The sequence below is a fragment of the Thunnus thynnus genome, chromosome 3, assembly GCF_963924715.1.
Source record: "Thunnus thynnus chromosome 3, fThuThy2.1, whole genome shotgun sequence".
In the NCBI taxonomy this organism is placed as follows: domain Eukaryota; kingdom Metazoa; phylum Chordata; class Actinopteri; order Scombriformes; family Scombridae; genus Thunnus; species Thunnus thynnus.
In genome coordinates, this window is record NC_089519.1 from 15483317 (window position 1) to 15504779 (window position 21463).

Below are 21463 nucleotides of genomic sequence, written 5' to 3' on the forward strand. Positions count from 1 at the left end.
ACCAAATCACATCTGTGATCCTGTTGTGTGATCCATTCATCACACGCGCAGGAGAAACACGGCTGTCACATCTGCAACTGTGTTCTCAAACAGAAGGGAGATCCTCACAGCTCCACAATTCACCTGCAAACACTGTAGTTCAAGGGCTACACATGAAGGTTCTTTGGGTGCCATATTGTGCCCTGCACTTGAGACTACATATCCAATCTAACAGGGGAAAAACACCACTGGCCGCCTCTCAGCAGCTCCTGAACTTCTGCCATCCACAGCCTGTAAGACCAGTTTAGGGCCAACTAAGAACACATCTACCTCACCCTCCAAAGCATCCATCCTCAGTGGACCTGCTGGGCAGTGCATCGAAGACCACAGAGGGCAGTGAGTGTTCCCCTCCATGACAAAGGGGTCCTCCTCTGACCATCCAAAGTGAAGTCTTATCTGCTCCACCACCTGTGGGTGTCAGCACCACTTTCTGGGTGGGGATGTCCCTTGAGGCAGCAAGAGACATGGTTATAGGGTGGGCAATTATGAGAGGAAAAGAAACTACTGAACATGCTTTGAAAATTAGCCATGAATTGATGTCATCACTTTTTTTGTTCTTTATTGAATTGTCAGTTTGGTCCTCAGCCATACAGACACAAAATCATCAATATCTCTAATCTCAGACTCATCTGTAGATAAGTTGTCCAGATTTTCAACATACTGAACAGAAGAAGGAGCTTAAAGTCAACAGCTGGAAAATAGTCGAGCCTTGGCCTGTGCTTTAACCCTTTCATGCATGAATTATGATAACCTCAGTCAGGATTTTTTTTCCCTAAGTGTTTTTATTCTCCTTTGGGCATGAAAAAAAATATTTGAACTTAATTTTTTTTCAAACATGGGATGACACACTATAGTCCACTGTGGTGGCTGATGTGCAACTATACCATCAAAACCCATGCATATCTAAGAAAACGGCTTTTGAATAGCTGTCCACTGTAGTGACCACTATGCATGAAAGGGTTAATACAGGTCTGATGTGTCTATAAGAGAGTGAGTGAGATGAATGAAATGCATCCGAAACAAACAATGGATTACACACATGCATCACTAGATCCATCACACGTAGGTGGGCGAGTTGAACAAACTCTGCCAACAAATATTGAGAAATACGTAACGGAATGCAAATACATTGAATAGCTATTGCTGAAAAAATACTGACCATATATGGAATGAAATCAATGTGAAATGTAATGATTACGACATTAAAATCAAAACACATTTTTTTCCCTTCCTACAAACAGTCAGTACTCTTTTCATTTGTTTTGCTGCTGCAGCGGTGGTTCTTCAATGACTTCAGCCAAGCATATGACTTCTTACACTGTGAACAGCTATACAGTTTCTCTCCAGTGTGGACTCGCAGGTGTCGCTTGAAAGTACCTAAATGATAGAAACTTTTCCCACATTGGTCACAGCAGAACGCTCTCTCTCCAGAGTGTACAAGCAGGTGTTGGTTGTAACTACTTAAATAATAAAAACTTTTCCCACATTGGTCACAGCAATATCGTGTCTCTCCAGAGTGAATCCGTAGGTGTTGGTTGTAACTCTTTGACTGACTGAAACTTTTCCCGCATTGCTCACAGCAGTATGGAAGCTCTCCAGAGTGAACATGCAGGTGTTGTTTGTAACTACTTGAATAATAGAAACATTTCCCACATTGCTCACAGCAATACAGTTTCTCTCCAGAGTGAACAAGCACATGTTGGGCGTAATTACTTGAACTTCTAAAAGTCTTCCCACATTGGTCACACCAGTATGGTTTCTCTCCAGTGTGGATGCGCATGTGTTGTCTATAAGTATAAGAACGACTGAAGCTTTTCCCACATTGGTCACAGCAGTATGGTTTAACTCCAGTGTGGATACGAAGATGATCAATGTAGTAACTACGCCGACTGAAACTCTTAGCACACTGGTCACAGCTGTATGGTTTTTCTCCAGTATGGGTACGTTGGTGCAGCTTCATTTCATCAGAGCAGCGGAACCTCTTCCCACATTGTTCACACTGGTATGGTCTCTCTCCAGTGTGGATACGTAGGTGTTTTTTATAACTACTTAAATAAGGGAATCTGTTCCCACACAGGTCACAACGATATGGCTTCTCACCGGTGTGAGTACGCATATGTTGTTTGTAACTAGATTTCAAAAAGAAAGTTTTCCCACATTGGTCACAAGGGTATGGCTCCTCTTCAATGGGACTTCTGTCCGTGTCCATTTGGTTCGACTAAGAAGAAGATAAGAGACAGAGAAATAAAGGTCAATGTAGGACTTGATTGTTAATTCACATGAAACAACATTATCACCTCCTGAACAATGTACTTGAGATCTACTGTAGCCTATGTGTTTGATTTACAATGAAACGGTGGCCATAATGAAGAGTGGCAATGTAAAATGCCACTACAAACACCAAACATGCCCATTTTAAACTAAATTATCCCCAGAACATGGAAGAATTGCTGGGCAAATCAAATCAGGAGAAGGCATCTTGTGATGAGATGTACTTAAAAAATAAGGTGAAATCAGGCAGCAGTGCCTGTGTTCAAAATAAACCCGTAGAGAAGTTCTTACAGGCCGTTCACACATACAGACTCAAAAGCTGAGACAGAGAGAGGCTGCTATTCATTGTGATGGGAGTACAGAGACACTACAGAGGAAAGTTGAGATGGATTCATGTGGAAATGGAAGCATACAGTTACTACTCACTATGTGAAAAAAACACTGATCATCACATTCTCCAGCTTCCTAATTCTTTAAGATATGTCTTTAATGAGCTACCAGGATCCACTGAAATAAAAAGAACCACCATTGTTGGTCCTTTAGTACAAGAGATAATTTAGAAAATTAAAAGTATGCAAATTACATGCTCAACACAACACACCATCGACACCAAATATATATACATATAACTTTTTTTTTTTTTTTTTTACCTCTGGCAGACTGCTTACCTTTGTAGAATTTAAGGTTATTCACTGGACTTGAACTGCTTACATTTCAATAAAAACTGGAAAATTTGGGGTGTTCTAAAACTTTTGACCAGTAGCATGTAAGTGTGTGTGTGTGTGTGTGTGTGTGTGTACATACACACAGGAAATTACATTTTTGAAACTTGAAATTCAAATCAAAGAGGGGAATTCATAAAACAAATAAACTCAGATAAATGGTTTTCCAGGTAAAACATTTCAGTGTCATCAGATAAATATTATTTAAGTATTAAATGTTAAATATTATTAAATGTTCAATTTCAACATTAAGCATCCATTAGTGATTAGATTTCACAATTAAGAATTCAGTTACTTATAAGATTACAGCATCTATGTTCATAAAATAATAAAAGTTGATCACAGTCACCTAAACTGATGACAGGTTGGGTTAGGGTTAAACATTGCGCTCAAGGCTCTCTCCAGATACATCTCCAATAGATAGTTAAAACACGGAAAAATACTGCTTGATTTCCCATAATTCAGTAGGAGCATGGTAAATAGCCATGATAGAGCCATACCTGCTAAATCAGAGCTTGACTCTGATCCAAAGTGTTCTTGATGGTGGTGTTTTTATGATGCTGTTATTAAGAATGTCAGCTGGAAATCAGAGGAATCAGTGGCCAAACTGGACTGAGGAGGAGAAACTTGTGCCGTCAGGTGAATCTGCTGAAAGAAAACAGATAATGCAAAGTAAATATGATGTCAAAGTATCTGCGCTCAATAAGTAACAGATGACATAGTGTCCACACAGTTCTTCCTGTCTGCCTCCACTCACTCTTCAGTCACTTTGTTCCTCTTCAGTAGAGATAAGTCACTGTTGGAGCTTCCCTAAAGCCTTTTCCCAACTTATTTGAGCCTTAAATTACACTAAAATAATATTTATTTATCATTTAAGAGATTTGTTGATAGCATGAATTAAAGTTGAATTAGTTAATATGAATAAAATAAATCATATGAAATGTGAATAAGCAGAATCATCTGTTCAAATGCTTTTAAATAATCAAGCAGAGCAATGATGAGCTACTGTTGTCTTCAGTGTCAGTGGGATTTCTCAGCTTGAAGAAGTGACTGTTGTGTGAACTGTTGTGAAAAACTGGACGGAGCATCCAGACTGACATCTCCAGTATGTTTGAACTGATGCTCTCAGTTTTCAACACGACAGAATAAACAAAGTTCAGTTCAACACACAAATGCACATGTATGCACGTGTGTGTGGTAGATCCCATCCAGAAGACTGACCTGATTACAGATTCTGCTTCGTTTGACTGCACTACTTCATGTTCACTAATTCATACAACATGACAGTCAGAGTTAACCACAACATCCAGTGTGGTGTTAGGACTATAGAGAGAAAAGGTGTTAACAGGACAAATCTGATTAATGTGACAACCTATGTTAATATGAAGGAGTGAATTCAATATTTGAAAGTATGTCACCACCACCAAAACACAGCTGCTAACAGTCTGAATGCTAACGTGACAAAAACTCACAACACTGAAGTCAGTTTCTGATTCAAGGTTAAGGGAAAAGTTAAGGGAAACATAAATAATGATATTTAGTGGCTGATTCTCCGTTTTTTTCACCACTAACACTTGTGAAAAAGTGTTAGACATCGTAGCAAAAGCCTTCACGCTGTTTAAACCCTCTTTCAGATTTGTGAAACCTTTATTTTGCTTGCAAAAACAGAAAAAACACAGATATGTCTCTATCCAGACCACATTAGACCAGGTCCAGATCAAAAACCACTACACTTAGCCTTGTCAAATTTGGATTAGATTACCTAGGATACTCTAGAGTCATTAAAACACAGTTTCAGATTTGTGAAACATTTATTCTATTCGTGAAAACTGAGAAAGGGCGATTTAACAGATATTATATATTAGAAGAAATTAGACGAGTCTAAGTATAGTGGTTTTGATCTGTAACTGGTCTAATGTAGTCTGGATGCAGAAATTTCAGTGAAATCGGAGAATCAGCCTAAATATAGTCATTTATGTTTCCCTTAACTTGACTCTGAAGCTAACTTGAGCTTCGTCAATAACTGAGATCACAGGATGAAGAAATATCTCCAGACATCCTCAAGGCTGCAGACTTTCCTGGAGTCAGGATGCTAAAGTAACGTTTTGGTCCACTGGCTAAATGGCTTGTGAATGTTCTTATTTACCAGCCACTCAATAGATTACCATAGACTACCAGACACTAGCATATATTACCAGCATTTGGCTGGTGCTAATTTTGTGCCCTGCCTGGAGCTTATCGACACAACTGTGTAAAGCTTCAATGTTTCAGAAAGTTTCGTTTCAGTCCAACACACAGTTATCAGGCTCACCTCAAAGCTTCGTCATTTATGTTAAGACTGCTTCCAGCTGTCAACACGGAGTGCTATCAAGGTTCACAAAGCCTCTCTGCCTGCAACAAGCAAACTCACAGCTAAAGACCAGCAGGAAGCCGTTTGTACTGAAGACTGGAAACCTTTAAAACCAACGTACTATCATCATACTAACGTAGACAGAGGAAGACACAGAGCAGCAGACAGTTTTACCTTTTCTGTCGTCCCTGTCGCACTCGTGAATGTATTTTCTCCTCAACATTCTTCCTCTTTGTGTTTATTGTGGGATGTCAGTGCATTACCGCCACCTACTGTGTCGGAGTGCGTAGACCAATAACATTACATCATCGGAATACTCATTGCTTTTCATAATAATAATGATAATCATTTAAGTAATTTAACAATTCTTTCAAACTCCATTCCAGACCTGCCTCATGCATTATTTTTCTCAGTGTCTCCCTTTCTGAAATATATTCACTACATTGCCTAATTATGTGTTGCGCATCCTCCGGCGCCGGATAAAGATTTAATGAACGTTTTACGATTACACATAGCATTGAATCAAAACCTGCATGCCCACTCATTAGCCGTGTAAAGATCACATCTTCTCTATGATTATAACATCCTCCTCTAAACGTCTTTAAATGAACAGACTTCTGTATCCTATAGTAATGTCTCCCTTTGTTGTCTGAATTCCATCTCTCAATCATGGTGGCATTAATCATGGCTGCTCTGATTAGAGATTTTGCTTCTCCAATACCATAAACTACTTCTTTGCAAATCTGTTTGCTTGTTCATTTCCTTTCACACCTATATGAGCAGGGATCCAACAAACCTGACTTATATGCCTATTCTTTGTAGTCTTCAGAGCCATGAGAGATTTGATGACAAACTCCTGGGGGCTGCTGCTGAATCTGAGCAATTTACTTTTTTGCAATGTCTGTACTTGCTCTATCTACTAAAGGCCAAAACTGATTGCAGAAGATAATCTGTCAGTCTATATCGTTACATGTTATCTGTTTCTGAACAGTTTTCCTTTCCTCCAGTGGCGGCTAATTAACATGTGGATTTGCAAAAATAAATGGGAAATACTAAAAGGACAGGTTCGTAATTTTTCAAGTGTGTCTTAAAACAACAGTCAGGTGCCTATTTGAACAGTGAAAGAGGTTTTCCTCGCTGTAATCATTCCTCCTGTTCATGCTGGCTATTAAAAGATCCCCTTCACATGTGCTTCCAATGTACGTGATCGAAGCCAAAATCCACAGTGTGTCCACACAGTCATTTTGTGCAAAAATGCATTTAAAAGTTGCATCATATGAGTCTTCAGCAGTCTGAGTTAGTCATATCAAGTGGATATCTGACACATTTACAGTCTTTTTAGCATCAGATTCCCTCTTTGTGTTTCCTCAGACATTGTTTTCCTGTTGAGCTGCAGTGAAAGAATAGGAACAAAAAGAGGAACTTTGGTACTAAAAAGACTAACGTTGAAAAAACCAGATGAAGAGAGCTTTTAATAACGTGTTATGGTCAATGTCCAGCAGATGGTGCTGCAGCTAGATGACAGGGGCAGTTAGAGTCAGAGCTGCCCAACAGCACAGAGTGAAGAGGTATATTCACACAGGCTGCCTCACTGATCAATTAAATTGACTTTGCTGATGATTGACTGTTTATAGTGGTGGGGAGAGGCTCGCTCTGCATTAGTAACTACAGGGTGATAGCAAAGTGTCTCTGCAACCCAGACCCCCCCCCCCCCCCCCCCCCCAACACACCTTCTCACCAATCTGATCATTTGTTAGATGTGACAAATAGAATTCTGCTGCATATTTTACAAAGTCAAACAGAGGAAGACGATTTTTTATTGAGGACAATCTAAGATATTTCTCCTTTACACTTTGAATTTGATTTGGTATTTGGCATTTGAAACATTGTTTCTGTTGCTTTAGCACATTGGAGGAGTGTATATGTAGAGAAAAAAAGGCAGTTCCCTGTGCCTGAAAAATTAAGAACTGGCTAAAAATAGTGATTTGTGATTAGTTGCAGCTGTGTCTCAGCTCTTCAGGTGAGAGCAGTCAGAACTTCCTGTCCTCTTCTCCTTGAGAGTCTTGTTCATCCGTTGCTGTCCGAGGTGCTGAACTGACACAAACAGAGCTGCTGCGGAGTGAATCCATGAACAAACCTCATTAATCATGTAACTGTGGTGGAGGCTGATTATGGATGCATTGAGAATGGTGCAGTTTGGAACAGACAGTATTATATATTTTTTCATGTTCAGCATAAACCGCACGCAAATATGTGCCACAGGAAAAGAGAGTTTGTTCTTTCAAAGTTACACACTTTTACTGCACTAAATAACCAAAAAGGCTCAGCACTCTACTGCAGTGAACTTCCAGGAGATTACAAAGAGGCTGATGGTGAGTCTGATTGAGCCCAAATGCTGTGAACCTTTGAGGTAGAGGTGAATAGATCAACACAAAGCTTGCTATCAAAGTACTTCTAATTTGATACTGCCACGTGCGTTGAAATGTATTAGATTTAGCGTTTTTTCTGATTCTGTTTTTAAGATTTCTGTGGTTCTCATGTCAAAGATGAGGTAAAACTTCCACAAGACAGTGTGAAAACATAAAAATAACAGAGAAGGTGCTTGAATTGTTTGTGAGATAGAAGCTACATTGTTGAAAATGTGAGATTTGAGTATGACAGTATTGCTCACCTCAGTATGTGGCATCCTCTATCTTACAGTGCATTTTTACCACCCCAATATGGTCATATCTTGGAAGCTCAACATTAACAGTTTACACAGCATGGTGCTTACTATGGTTAGAAGCTCCATTAGGAACATGAGAACACATCACATGGTGCTTCTCTCCTTATTGAATTAGCTTTCTTTCTCTCCATTGCATCCACATAATCTAGTTTTGCTGTTTCCCTGTGACTCATCCATCCCCCTATTCCTCCATATATCTCCACCTCCTAATCACATCATCATATCTCTTTTCTTGAGATTTATTTATTCTTATCTTGTTTGTGACATTTGTGAGAACTTTAAAATGTCACAGAAATGAGGTGATTTTGGCATGTTTCCATCAGCAGGGCTGAGATAATTGTCCCTAACGTCAGAAACACTGTGGTAAAACATGGTGTTATACCTTTATATATTCCTCTGTTATACCTGGATAACAAAGGAATATAGATAATATATGGATAATCCTTGAAGTGCCACTCTGACGGTGTAGTGGTGCACGGCTGTTGGCATGGATTAGCTGGATCTTTTCGTGACTGCTACTGATGTTGAGACATACTATATGTAGACGTGCCCAGTCGCAGATCATCTGATTTGCATTAAGTGCCAGTAAATATGTTTTGCTTAAGTTTTGACATAAGGAGGCCGTTGGGGGTAACAAAAAAAATGAGGGCCAAGCAAATGAACCAAATCATGCCAACTGTGTTGTTTATTCCTGCTTTCTCATCTCAGAGGTCTTTATAATATAGTTGTGGTACATTACAGTAGTTATGATACAAAGTTCAAAACAAGCAAAGTAAACTGAAATATGCAATCATTTTTCAGGTCTAATTCATTTCTTCTTGCTCAGAAAACCTTGAGCCAAAGTCACATTTTTAAAGTGTCAACATGCAAATACACTCATGCTTTTGTAAAATGTTTCTCATTACATCATCACTTGCTATTCTGGAATATTTTAGGCCAACAGAGTGACAATTCAATAAATGTTTCTCTACAAACCTGCACGGTTCTTCAGATCTTGTTTAACCATACATTTGGGGGACGTTTAAGTATGATATTATATAAAGACGGCCTTGAATGATTAAAACTAATCAAATATTTTTGAAACCCATCCCACATGTTTCTTCCTCAGTCCACTGCTCCCTTCTCTTTGGCTGTTGCTCCTCTCCTTTAACTGTAATGTTCAATAGAAAATGCTCCTGAGTCACTGGACCTCATGATGGTCTCATTGTGTCTGAGTGACAGCTGGGAGCGGTACAGCCCATTGCACTTGGGATCCAGCTCTGTGTCCGACACCTACAGTATATGAAAGACGGAGAATGATGTTTTGCTTTTTAGTTGCATCTATTGCCACTCATATTGCCATCTGAAAACCTCCGAACTCCAGTTTTGGTGGCTGTCATGTCTTAATTGTACACATACATTCGAATTAAGTATAGTTTTGTAAGAAAAATCTATCACCCGTCATCTTATTCAAAAGTTTTAGTCCACACTGCTCTTTCAAGTAATAAACTGATTAAACATTTTGAGTTTATAGCTGCTTTAAATAAATAGTTATATGAACAAAGGAAGGAAGGAAGGATGTAAATGATTAACTAATGTGAAAGGAGTAATTGTAATGACAAAGCTGCAGAGAATTATCACCCAACTCTGCAGTTCCTCTCAGCTCTACAGAGCTGTTTAGCCTCTTTTAGCTCACTTTTTCAGTTTTCCTGCAACAAACTCCACTTTCATCAACTTAGTTTCCAGCAGGCAGATGTTTTCAGTGAAAAAGTTCAGATAAATCCACTGTATACTACCTGCACAGCACCAGACAGCAGACCGACATAGTTAGCAACTAACTAATGAACACACTGAAGCACTGAGCAGCTAAAAAGCCAGATATTTTTCTCAGGAGTTGGTGGAGACCAAATCAAAGCTAAAAGGAGAGTCAATATTGATTGATTATTCATCAGGTGGACTGAAACACAGTGAATGCTACTGTTGCTCTGTGTCTGCTGGATGTGCAAATATACAAGTGTTAAGATGTTCACCATAACAACTTTGTAATGTGAAAATATGTCAATGTTGTGTTTACAGCTTGTTCCACTGCCCCAAGTGGCAAAAATAATGTAGTTTTAAGGTTAAACTCATCACATACTTGTGATTACAAACACTGTGATTAATAAGGTCAGATTTACTGAAGTGCAGTTATCAATTATCTTAAGAACTTGGCATTTTACCTCTTCAAATTTCTTGGCCTTGTACTGCTCCGCTCCTTTCAGGAAGTTCAACAGTATGATGTCACACAGCACCGTGCCCTAAATAGTAATAACAATAATGATAACCTTGATTTATAAAGCACTCATCAAAACAAGAGTAGGGATGTGTAGTCCACAGTTGAAAGTTTACAGTTGAGTTTCAGTGAGCTGGGAGGAAATGTTCATGATGTAGTAAAGTACAACACATGTCAAAATGTACCTGTGATGATATTTATAGGTACTGTATGGAGTTTTCTTATAAACAAACACAATAATGTTTAAAATACACATTTCTCACCAAAATGCATTGGTGAGATGCCTTTGCAGGGATTCAGACTGAAAGCAGCCCTGCATTAAAACAGCACAGGGGGCTGCGTTGGTGTGGACGTGTTGTTTAAGGTACCGGTGAGACTATTAAATATGATTCAGGGAGTGATGGTTTAATGCGTTTGAAGGCTAATTAGATGCCAAAACACAGCACAATGGTTTGCAATACTCGCAGACAGGATCCTACCACTCTGGAAAGTTATCATGTCGGAAAGTATTTTAACTTTCATTGTAATGACAGTGAAATAAACAGCAGAAAAATGACATTAATGTAATCCACCAGGAAAGTGCACTTGCGCGTGTGTGATTGGCTCACATAGTGCCTTGCCAGATGATGTAATGCTGAACTGACCTTTAATGTTTTTGCCTGTCGGTACCCCCATTGTGTCAATGCACGGCCCCCATTCAGATGAATGAGAGGGCTGCGGTCTTTCACATAGAGCTAATGTCGGTCTGAACATGGCATAGATGTACTATAAGATTGTGTTGGCATGCATGTTTTTGAGTCCTTGTGCATGTGTAAGTTTGCTCTTTAGCGCTACCGATGGTACCTTTAAAAGAGAACCTTTTAAATTAGAAACAAAAATGATCAGCTCAGTTGATCATTTATGAGAACCAGTACCAGTAAAACTCACCACTCCCACTGAAGTGAAGGCTGCCACCATGTTGATGAGTGTAGGGATCATGTTGAACCTCCCTGCCTATAAAGGAAAAATGATCATTTACATCAGCAGGTTTCAATCTTCTGGACATCACTTGCTCTAAATGTGGGAGTGCAAGAAATTTCTTGCTCTGTTCATTTAATTCCCTCAATTAATTTTGATTAATGGTGCTGATCATCTGATTTGCATGAAGTGGCAGTAAATAAGTTTTTCCTTAAGTTTTGACATGAGGAGGCCACTGGGGGTAACAGAAAAAAGAGGAGCAAGCAAATAAACTAAATCATGCCAACTGTGTTGTTTATTCCTGCTTTCTCATCTCAGAGGTCTTTATAATTTAGTTGTGGTACATTACAGTAGAAATGGAGAGAACATGAAAATTCCACCCAGAAAGGCCTCAGCCTTTAAGACAAAATGCTGATGCATGATAGTCAAATTTCATTTCTTTATCTGACCTGAAATTATTTTATAGATAATTAACCTTTCAGGATCCTAAGCCCAAATAGTAAGGCCATACTGTTACCAGGATTGCATTTAAATGTATTGTATACATTATTCTGTTAGACCTCCAGTAACGCTAACAAGACATTAAGTCATACACAATATAACACATAGAAATCTCAGGCTACTGGTGCCTCCTAAAGAGGAACAAAGTAGCTTTCATCTTGAGCTGTCAAAATGACTGATCCATATCCCAGTGACATTAGTTATAGCAGATAGTACATTACTTAACTGAAGCTTTTTCAACACAAATATTAATTATTTCTCAATGGAAACAATTGATTCTTGGTATAAGGAGTATACTCACATTCCCATTGACAAGCACATCAAACCTAATAGCATAGGCTTTGACCAATGTTCGGTAGTCAGTCCCATTATCCATTTTATAGTATTTGGCAAACCTTTAAAAACAGACAAACAAAACAAATTTGTATATTATAAAACACATTTTTGAAGTCTATGTATCTGTATGCAACAATAATCTGAATCATTAACTATCATGTATAAAGTATATCATACACAGTTAAAAGCACTTTTGTAAATGGTCAATGGAGCAAATAAAATCAATGGCGGAAGCTCATTTACAGACTTGGCATGTCCCCACATGAAAAATGCGAGTGTTGAACAAAAATGAAGGCGAAGACTATAAAAACAAGAACCCAATTGTAAAAAAAAAAAACTAACTAAATTAAAATTCTCCTGGAGCTGTAGATATTCACCACAAACTTCATAAAACCATGGCCTTGTGTTATTGACATTGATATCTATTGTAGAGAGTCAGTGTGAGGGTGGCACTAAAGCAAAGGGGGAGCGGTGCATTAATAAGCTTGGTAAGTGTTATGGAACTCTGCCTTTGAATTGACCTGTAATTGGATAGATTTATATGTGTACAAGTGGAAATTTTAGTGAAATAGTTAGTAAAAGGTTAGGGGGGTTACTTCAATATTTGAAAATCTTCCTCTGGAAATCATGATTATCCAGAGAATTTTATTGCTATTTGATTGACTGATCTTTGTATAGAAACATTATAAAAAGCAACCCAAAAGTGAACAATGCAGCCGTTCACATACCCAAACCCTGCAGCTGTATACCTGAAATTGTATCCAGGTGAGACAGCATTCTTCTGTGACATGGCATCCAGTCGGGTGAATGAGTATGACGGGTTACACTGGTCGTCTGATTTGTCCAGATCACACATCCAGCCGATCTTTATTCCTATCACTCCTCCCTGGCAAAAGATATAGACATAGATAGTCAGTATTAGCTCTGATCACGTGTTATAGGAATAGCTCCTTTAAAGAATAGCTCAGTGCATAGTGAGTGTGCAGTCAAGTGAGGCCAGGTGCCAGGTGCTGCCAGTTGGAGTAGAGTAATATTAGCAGTATAACTGTGAATGTACCATTTAAGCTACAGTGTGTCAGCAAATAAAAGCTTCAGTTCCTCAAGACCCAACCCAAGTTACTGTGTTTTGTTTGCTAACTGCAGGCTAAAGTGAAGGGGTTAAAAGTTATCAACAAAGGGGTTCAAAGTTAGCAACAACTTTTTATTACTAAACATTGCTGGTGTATGAGGTGAAAACAGGACTTCCTGTTATGTCTATGAATTAGCCCTTGAAGTATAAAATTATTTTGGGAATTCATTTCTGTAACTTTCTTCTTTTGTAGGACATTATTATTCAGTCAATTTGCTGCTCTTTTTGATTGTGGCTGTTTATTAAGTGATAGGACATCATGCTACTGCTGGTGTTGGTGGTCTCTATGTGGGTCTGGTTGGATCGACCGTATTTATGATCTGATTATACTCATGTCTATCCAGGTGGGATCTGGCTGTGGTTGAGTCCCCTTTGGATCAGGTCTATACATGTTAGGTTCAGTTAGGTTTTCTACATATCCGTTTTGTATGGCGTCCAACATTCAGGATCTGTGAAGACCTCTAGTATGTGCTTAACCTTGCCTGCCTGGAATGGTGTTTATATGCAACTAATTTGCACATGCTAATATGTTTGGGAGAATTGTTACACTGCCTGGGTTATGTTCTATATTCTATTCTATACAGAAAGTAGTGTGACATTCTTCTAAAACAGCAGACCAGGGTTTATAACTTGTCTCATATTTCTTTTCAGTTTTTCAGTATTTAAGATCACAATCTCACCATAACCAAATGCTTTGAGTTGCCTAGACAGAACTACTGAATGCTAATTGTGCCTTAGTTGTACTGCGTTGAAAAAAATGAAAAAGTTGAAAACGTTTGGCATATATGTTCAATAAGATCATTTTGTCATCATGTTCATATAAAGCTTTGACTTGAGGCTCGATTCAAGTCAAAATGACGTCATAAAATTAGGAGTAAACACTTTTACTTGAGATTTGACTCAGATTTAAGTCACAAAAATGAGGACTTGAGACAAAATGAATTAGAGACTTTGACTTGAGACTTGAATCAGACATACTGTAAGACTTGACTCCCTAAAGATATGACTAGAGACTTAAAGGCAAAAACATGTCATGTCTCAAGTTCTGACCTGGTAAAATCCCAGAACAATAACAAGTAAGACAGTGTCACGCAATGTATTATATACGCATACACCTTGGTTAGTAATTAGGCCTATATATAGAAAGGGTGTGGTTTCAGTTGTGTAGAAAATACTGTAAAGGCTCAAATGCTGTGTCATTTAATGGTCAGCACTTAGAAACCTGAGAGACTCATGTCTTGATTTGCAAAATTCTTCTAAAGACTTGACTTGGACTTGCTGCAAAGCCTCAGCAGCTCTTGACTCTACCTTGTCTGCCAGTTTGGTGAAGTTCTGCTGTGCGTAGCGGACCACGTCTCCCACTCTAAAGATGGGGCAGTAGGTGTTGTTGACCATGTCAAAGTTACATGTTTTGATGTAATCGCTAGTGATGGTGGGGAGGAAGTTCCCTCTGTGCACACACAGACATATCCTCATATCAGCATGTCATACCTCATCATCAGTGTTGTCATCATATGTAAAATTATAATTGTCATACTTAGTGTAGTTGAAGGTTGGGAAACGGATGCTGTTTTTGATGAAAATGGTGAAATTCTCCACCTCCATCATTGGTGTACTGAGAGAGAGAGAGGGAGAAAGAGAGTGAGAGAGGGAGGAACATAAAAGAAAACACAGATACTTGTGTTTGATTTTGGTATTTTTCTCAAACCTCACAAAGCCAGCACACAATTTTCTCTTTGCTTATCATGGTGTGGCAAGACTATTTCTAACAATGGACACACTTCCATTCAACCTCACTGTATTGAGGTGGAGGCAGAAGACAGATTTCACACAAACTGGACAAATAAAACCAAAACTATCTATGTGGATAGATATTACTAGCATATATAATTGCATATTATGACCTTGCAGGAAAATCCTGATATTTTTTTCAGTGTTTCAAGTGAGTGTTCTTCACAGCACACAACAGTGATAGCAAAGCCTGGTAAGTGAAAAAATCTCTCTATCACATGCACAGTATTGTCTTACGTCTTGATGGTGTCAATCTCGGCAGGACACCACCCTTTTATCTCACACATCTTGAGGGTGGCGTTGAAAGGAACACACCTCCCCGTAAGAATTCCTGAGCAGGAAAAGAAAATGATTTATACAAACTGGAAAAAACCTGAATAAATGTGAGGCTCAGAAACAACCAATGACTGTGACGTGTTAATTCAACACAGTTTTATATGCATGAGCAATAATAGTAGTAATTGTAAAAATGTTTTTATCAGATACTTTCGTGTAGACATGAGAATAGAAGAAAAAGAGAAAGACAGAAGGTCTCACCATAACTTCCTGGCTTGTTAACGAACCTTGAGCAGTTGCTGTTCTGTGTACAAATATACTTCTTCTCACTCTGTGTAAAACACAATCGCATGAATTATTATTTTTTTATCAACAATGGATCAAATGACTAGGTGTGATATGAAAGAGGATGCTTGTAGTGACATACCCACAGAGAATTTTCATCACCAAATGGAAGACAGACAAAGGTAGCGACTTTTCTCAGGATTTGGTGTAAACCAAACCAGAGTAAAAGTAGAATAAATTTACATTTGTCAGGCTAACTGAAAATGATTCAGAACGAGTTCTGGGTCTGCTGGATATGTAAATAAGCAATTGTTTGCTAACACTGAACAGTTTACCATGTCAACTTTATACTGTGATAATGCTAAGAGCAGACATGCATACCTTGGCAAACATTTAGTCCTCTGTTTTAGCCAGCTTTTTGGTATGATATGGCAAACTCAATGAAAAACTGGTGAAGGAAGGAGCCCACTTTATGACACTGAAGTCCTACAGGTTTTGAGCAGCATGACCTGATGTTTTTCTAAGGTGTCATACTTAACATAGTGACAAATCCAGAACTGATCGTCATATCCTGTGAATTTAGCTTATAAAGAAATGTTATATACATTTTGGTAGCATAGTTGGGGCACTGTATTCATATTTGAGATCTGCTATATTAATACCTTGCAACTCTGCACAACTTGGACAAAACGTTTAGTTTACTGTTTTATATTTTATGATTTTTGAGTCCATATGACACAGTTTTTCAGACTGTTAGTACTATTTGGAATAACAGTGAAGGGCCAATTAGACAGAAGACAAGACAAACTTTCAAGGTGGCATTAATGTGTACAAAGTCAATGGAAATGGATTACCTTTGTAATTATTTTCTGTATGTTTCTTAAACCTGCATTAACTGATTCTTTGGCAACTTGGGGGCAAGAGAAACAAGTTGGTGAATATAAGCTCTGGTTTTGCTCTCTAATAACTCCTGAGGGAAATATCTGGCTCTTTAGCTGCTAAATGCTCCACTATGTTCACCAGCTAGTCTACAGCTAACTGTTTCTGCTTGCCATTTAGTGCTGAGCAGGTAGCTACAGTGGGTTTTTAGAGAGCACTGAAACAGCTAAACTGAATGAGCTGAAACTTGATATAAAGCTCCATAAAGCGGGGAGCTGCTGATAATTCAGGTGATAATTCTCTGGAGGCTCATCACCAAGAGCAACACTCTCACATTGCACACTGTCATTTCATATGTTGTTATTAAAAAAATATGGATTATATCTGTTTTAATGTTGATGTATAGTAGTTGTAATGGTGCTAGAAGTATTAATAGTGAAATACTAATAACAGTAGTAGTATGTAAGTTGTAGTAATGGTTGTGACAGTAACTGACCTCAGGACAGGATCCTTGGACTTGGTTCTCCGTAGTGATCAGTTTGGTGATAATGCAGAAGACTGAAGCTCCCTGCAGAAAACACATATGACACATCACAATCACTCTGTACTTCTGCCAGTCATCCATCCATCCATCCATCCATCCATCCATCCATCCATCCATCCATCCATCTATACCTGTGTAGGAGTGACATAGTCTGCAACATCCATGACCCTGTTATTGTAGACTCCAAAACCTTTGACCTTGGTCATCACAGAGGATTCGATCGCTGTGTCTCTCACCTGGTAGGCCTTCTCATGGACAAACACCCACCTGAAACATACACAAAATGTGAAAATAAGCTCAGACTGAAAAATCAGACCTGTGCAGTTTTTTAACAAACAAATGTGTCAGGCAGCTCTCAGCTAGCGGAGAGATCTCCAATTACAGGGTTCGAAGTTTGAGCTAATGGCTGTACGTCAATACCAAGAACTCATAAGATCATTAACATGGGGAGGCTATCAGTGAGGTCTGGTTGGGAAAGAGACATTTTAGCAGTGGTCCTTGTTCTACACATGCTGCTACAATACTGTAAGCTTCTATTGAGCCATTGTTGAAAAAAAAAAAAAGAGGCATCCACTAACAGTAACAAGAGCACAGGAAGATGCACTGGGTAATACATGACCACAACTGCACCAAATGGATTTTTTATCAACAAACAAATTAAATAAGTATTTAATTGAAACCATATAATAATATAAAACCATATGTGAATGCTACACATCATTAAATGCTTTATTCATTTGTTTTGTGTGTGTAACTATGTTGTTACCAAAAGAAAACTGATCCGTTGTGGATGTAGATACAATAATTAAGTAACTTTCATGTTGTCTTAAAAATATAACATAGGTGATTAACTAGAAATGCATCTTAATCCATTTAAACGACACAAACATATGTTAGTATAACTTCATTGTTTGACAAATTATATTTTTTATTGAGCATTAATAAGATTGACAAAGATCAGATTCAATTACCAAAAGAATTACCCTCATATAGACTGATTTTTTAAAAAATATACTCACAGACATATAATCTTTAAAAATTGTATAAATCTGACTCATTTAATGTACATGAATTGTTATCATCACCATCACATCATCTAGATAGTAATAAGTAGTTGGTTGCTAATTAAAGATCTGTGCAATATAATGTACATGATCAATGTCTATCAATATAATTGTCTTTGAAATATACATACGTGAAACTGGCAGCTGCTACTCTTCCATCCAAACAAGTTTTAACACAACACTGGCAAAATCTGTTTTTTTTCATACACTTTTCATTTGGTTTTCATCACTGAGTTTTCTAATTTTTGTTTCATTTAGATTCAGAAACGTATTAGAAATATAACATTACTCACCCAATAAAGTAAGAGATGATGAGGAGTTGGACAACACGGTTGATGATGCCAATGGTCCAGCTCTTCACTACCACCGACTTGGTGGTTTCATAGGTAAAGAAGTCTGTAAAACATGACCACATCCTAGCAGTATATGTGTGTGTATGAGAGTAAATACAAAAAAGATTGTGTTTTGTATATGTGATATGTCTTACAGAAATATAACCGAAATGATAGAAATACAAACAAAACTTAAACTGAACTCCAAATAAAGCAGTGTGTGTATGTGCCTACAGCAAGTGCAGATTTGGGTCCTGAAAAGTGGCTGACATCTTCATTAATGTTCTGTGTTGAAAAAGAAGGAAAATCTATATTTCAGATCCAACACTGAGAGCAGTATCCAGATATCCAAGAGTTGTATCTCCTCACACTGGAAACAGAGCTGCCTTCAAGAACGCAGTTCAGAAATCCCAGTGACACCAGCCTCTACTGATGCTCTTCTTCCCGTAACTTCAGGCTTTGACAAAGTAGTAAACAAGAAAACAGCTTTCTCTCTCTCTCTCTTTGTCCTTATCTCTCTCTTCACCCATTCTGTCAGTCTCTTATTTCCTCCCTCTCTTTTCTATTTCTTACTCTCTGGTTTCCACTCATTTATCTAAATGACTCCTCAAAGTCCTCCTCCCTCCCTCTTCTCAGTGCATCATGGACATTCATTGTCAGGTTTTCTGTGTGCAGCACCAGTAAACACAGGTTTACAGTCAAAGAGGGAAAACAATAGCATCTGCTTTCAGATGTATTGAAATTTAGCTTTTTTCCTATGTAATCTGTTAATTTAATGAGTATGTGTAACTACTGGAAATAAAATTGGCCTTTGAAGTAATTTGCCTTGTGATTAGAGCCAAGGAGTCAAGGAACAATCAAATATTTTGGGAAATACACCTCCTTTGACTCTTTTTTATTGACAGGGGGGAAAATAAATATCAATTTAATATCAGTTTCAATCTCTTAGCGTCTAGAAAAAAAATAGGTCTGAAATATGATTAGCTTAGCTTAGTAAAAAGACTGGAAGCAAGGGGAAGCTGCTAGCTTACCAATATCTCTAACATATCTTAATGACACATTTAAACAAACAAAACAAAACAAAACAAACAAACAACAGCAAAAAAAGAAATGGGTTTAAGAAGTTGTTAAATTGAAGAAACCTGAAAGACATTTTCCCACTTGTGTTATATCTGGGGGAGCATTTTCACCATACTTCCAGTTTTCAAGCTAAGCTATGCTAGTTTTTGGTTTTGTTCACTAAGAGAGGCTAGAGGTATTCAGAGGTCTAACATTTTGGCCACAAGCCACAACAGAGCCTCGGGGAAGCCACCTGAAGCCAACATGCATAAATTACATTTAAAAAAGAGATGAAGCAGCCCCCAGCTCAATCAAAACTGGAAGAGAAAATAGAAAAACATGAGCTTTAAAGAAAAAGGACACCTTTGGGGTTGTTGGAGGGTGTGTTTTTCCCCTTGTGATACAGTTAGTCTAGTCTCCCCCTGCATCAAGTCTTTAAGCTACTAAGCTTTTTTTTTTTTTTTTCTTTAACTGTTGACAGAGGTCTTAAAGGAAAGGTTCACAATTTTCAAATGTGTCTTAAAACCACAGTCAGGAGCCCTAATGAACACTGAAACATGTTTTTCTTACTGTAATCATTCCTCCTGTTCATATTGACCATTAGAAGATCCCTTCATAATGCACTTACAATGTAAATGATGGAGGACAAAATCCACAGTCCTCCTTGTGTGCAAAAATGTATTTAAAAGTTTATCTGAAACTAATATGAAGTTTCAGCGTCCAAATGAGTCAAATCAAGTAGATATCTTTCAACTCTACAGTCTTTTTAGTGTCAAAGTTTCTTTTTTTGTTACTACACTTCTACCGCAGCTCAACAAGGAAACACTGTTTGAGGAAACACAAAGAGGGAATTTGATGCTAAAAAGACTGTAAATGTGGCACTTGATATGACTAACTCAGACTGCTGAAGCCTCATATGAGCTTCACATCAACTTTTAAATGCATTTCTGCACAACATGACTGTATGGACACACTGCGGATGTTGGCCCCCATCAAGTTTATTTAAAAAAGAGAGAGGAAAGACAGAATCCTAAAAGAATCTGAGAACACAGGCCCAAAAGACCTGCTAACAAGATCTTAATTTGTTTGTTGCTAACCTGAACTGATTAGACTGAATATTATTTGAAGACCTTCTTTACCATTTACACATGTTCCCTCAGAACTGGCACTGTTATTTTTAGACATTTTGACATTGTTCATTTTTGGCTCAAAACACCAGAATAATAATATGAACCATGAGCCAAGGTCCCGCCTGGATCAGACCGTTAGCTGGATGTATTGTTACATTGCAACAACATACTGATAACTGATAACGTTTCTGTTTAAATGGAGATGATTGAAAAATTCCATCAGCATCAATTCAGTACTTTAGAAGACATTTGCCCTCACACAACCAGTAAATGATAAATTCTACGCTAAATATTTAATGATTCAAACTGCATTATATCCATCATGTCAAAGGTGGACCACAGTGAGTAGATCAGATCTCATTTTGTATAAAAGGCTACTATCAGACCCATGTATCAGTTTCTACATCCGAATACACATCACAAACCATATCCAGGAGATAACATTTCACACTAATTCAATCATAGCTGCCTTCAGTCTAATGCTATAAAGAATCTCTGAATGCATCCATTAAACAGCAGTCACTTATGACAAGTCATCGGATGAGAACCAGGAAGTGGTAAAATATCATTAATTCTGTCTTGCCCTCTGGAAGAACAGGGGGGATTAGAGATGGACAAAAAGGAATACAATGGAAAAAGAGAGGGGAATGTGATAAACTGGGGCAAGGGATATAAAGGATGAGGAGGGAAAAGGAGGAGGGAGTGGAGGACAAGAGAATGGGGGGTGTGACAAGTAAAGATAAAGAGAGCAAAGAGACCATTTAAGAGCAGATTTACACACACACATAAACTAAAAGCTGAGCAAACAGGAAGCCACTTTGT

At 38.1% G+C, this 21463-nt stretch overlaps 1 protein-coding gene and 1 pseudogene across 2 annotated transcripts; both read right to left on the minus strand.

Annotated features, from left to right (window-relative positions):
• Nucleotides 1-572: 572 nt before the first annotated feature.
• On the minus strand, nucleotides 573-5663 carry LOC137179621 (zinc finger protein 135 pseudogene; annotated as a pseudogene).
• Nucleotides 5664-8774: 3111 nt separating this feature from the next.
• On the minus strand, nucleotides 8775-19754 carry LOC137180550 (P2X purinoceptor 3-like). 2 transcript variants are annotated; one of them, XM_067585940.1, is made up of 13 exons: nucleotides 18687-19753; nucleotides 18414-18516; nucleotides 17188-17323; nucleotides 17009-17080; nucleotides 15610-15679; nucleotides 15310-15403; nucleotides 14819-14896; nucleotides 14590-14731; nucleotides 12902-13038; nucleotides 12118-12211; nucleotides 11286-11351; nucleotides 10306-10383; nucleotides 8775-9379 (listed from the first exon to the last, which is right to left on the minus strand). In XM_067585940.1, exons 3-13 carry the CDS (start codon nucleotides 17260-17262, stop codon nucleotides 9254-9256), a joined length of 1032 nt encoding a protein of 343 aa, XP_067442041.1. In that variant the 5' UTR covers nucleotides 17263-17323; nucleotides 18414-18516; nucleotides 18687-19753; the 3' UTR covers nucleotides 8775-9253. The 2 variants fall into 2 exon arrangements, with proteins under 2 accessions (XP_067442041.1, XP_067442040.1); XM_067585939.1 differs by having other exon boundaries at nucleotides 18414-19754.
• Between the last annotated feature and the right edge of the window lie 1709 nt (nucleotides 19755-21463).

Bases quoted from the DNA above. Each gene is read 5' to 3' on its own strand.
- LOC137180550 (XM_067585939.1), bottom strand. From the start codon at position 18,535: ATGTGGTCATGTTTTACAGACTTCTTTACCTATGAAACCACCAAGTCG. The intron at 17,324-18,413 runs GTGAGTAATGTT...TGTATGTTTCAG, and splicing joins ATCATCTCTTACTTTATTGG to GTGGGTGTTTGTCCATGAGA. The intron at 14,897-15,309 runs GTAAGACAATAC...TCTCTCTCTCAG, and splicing joins GAGATTGACACCATCAAGAC to TACACCAATGATGGAGGTGG.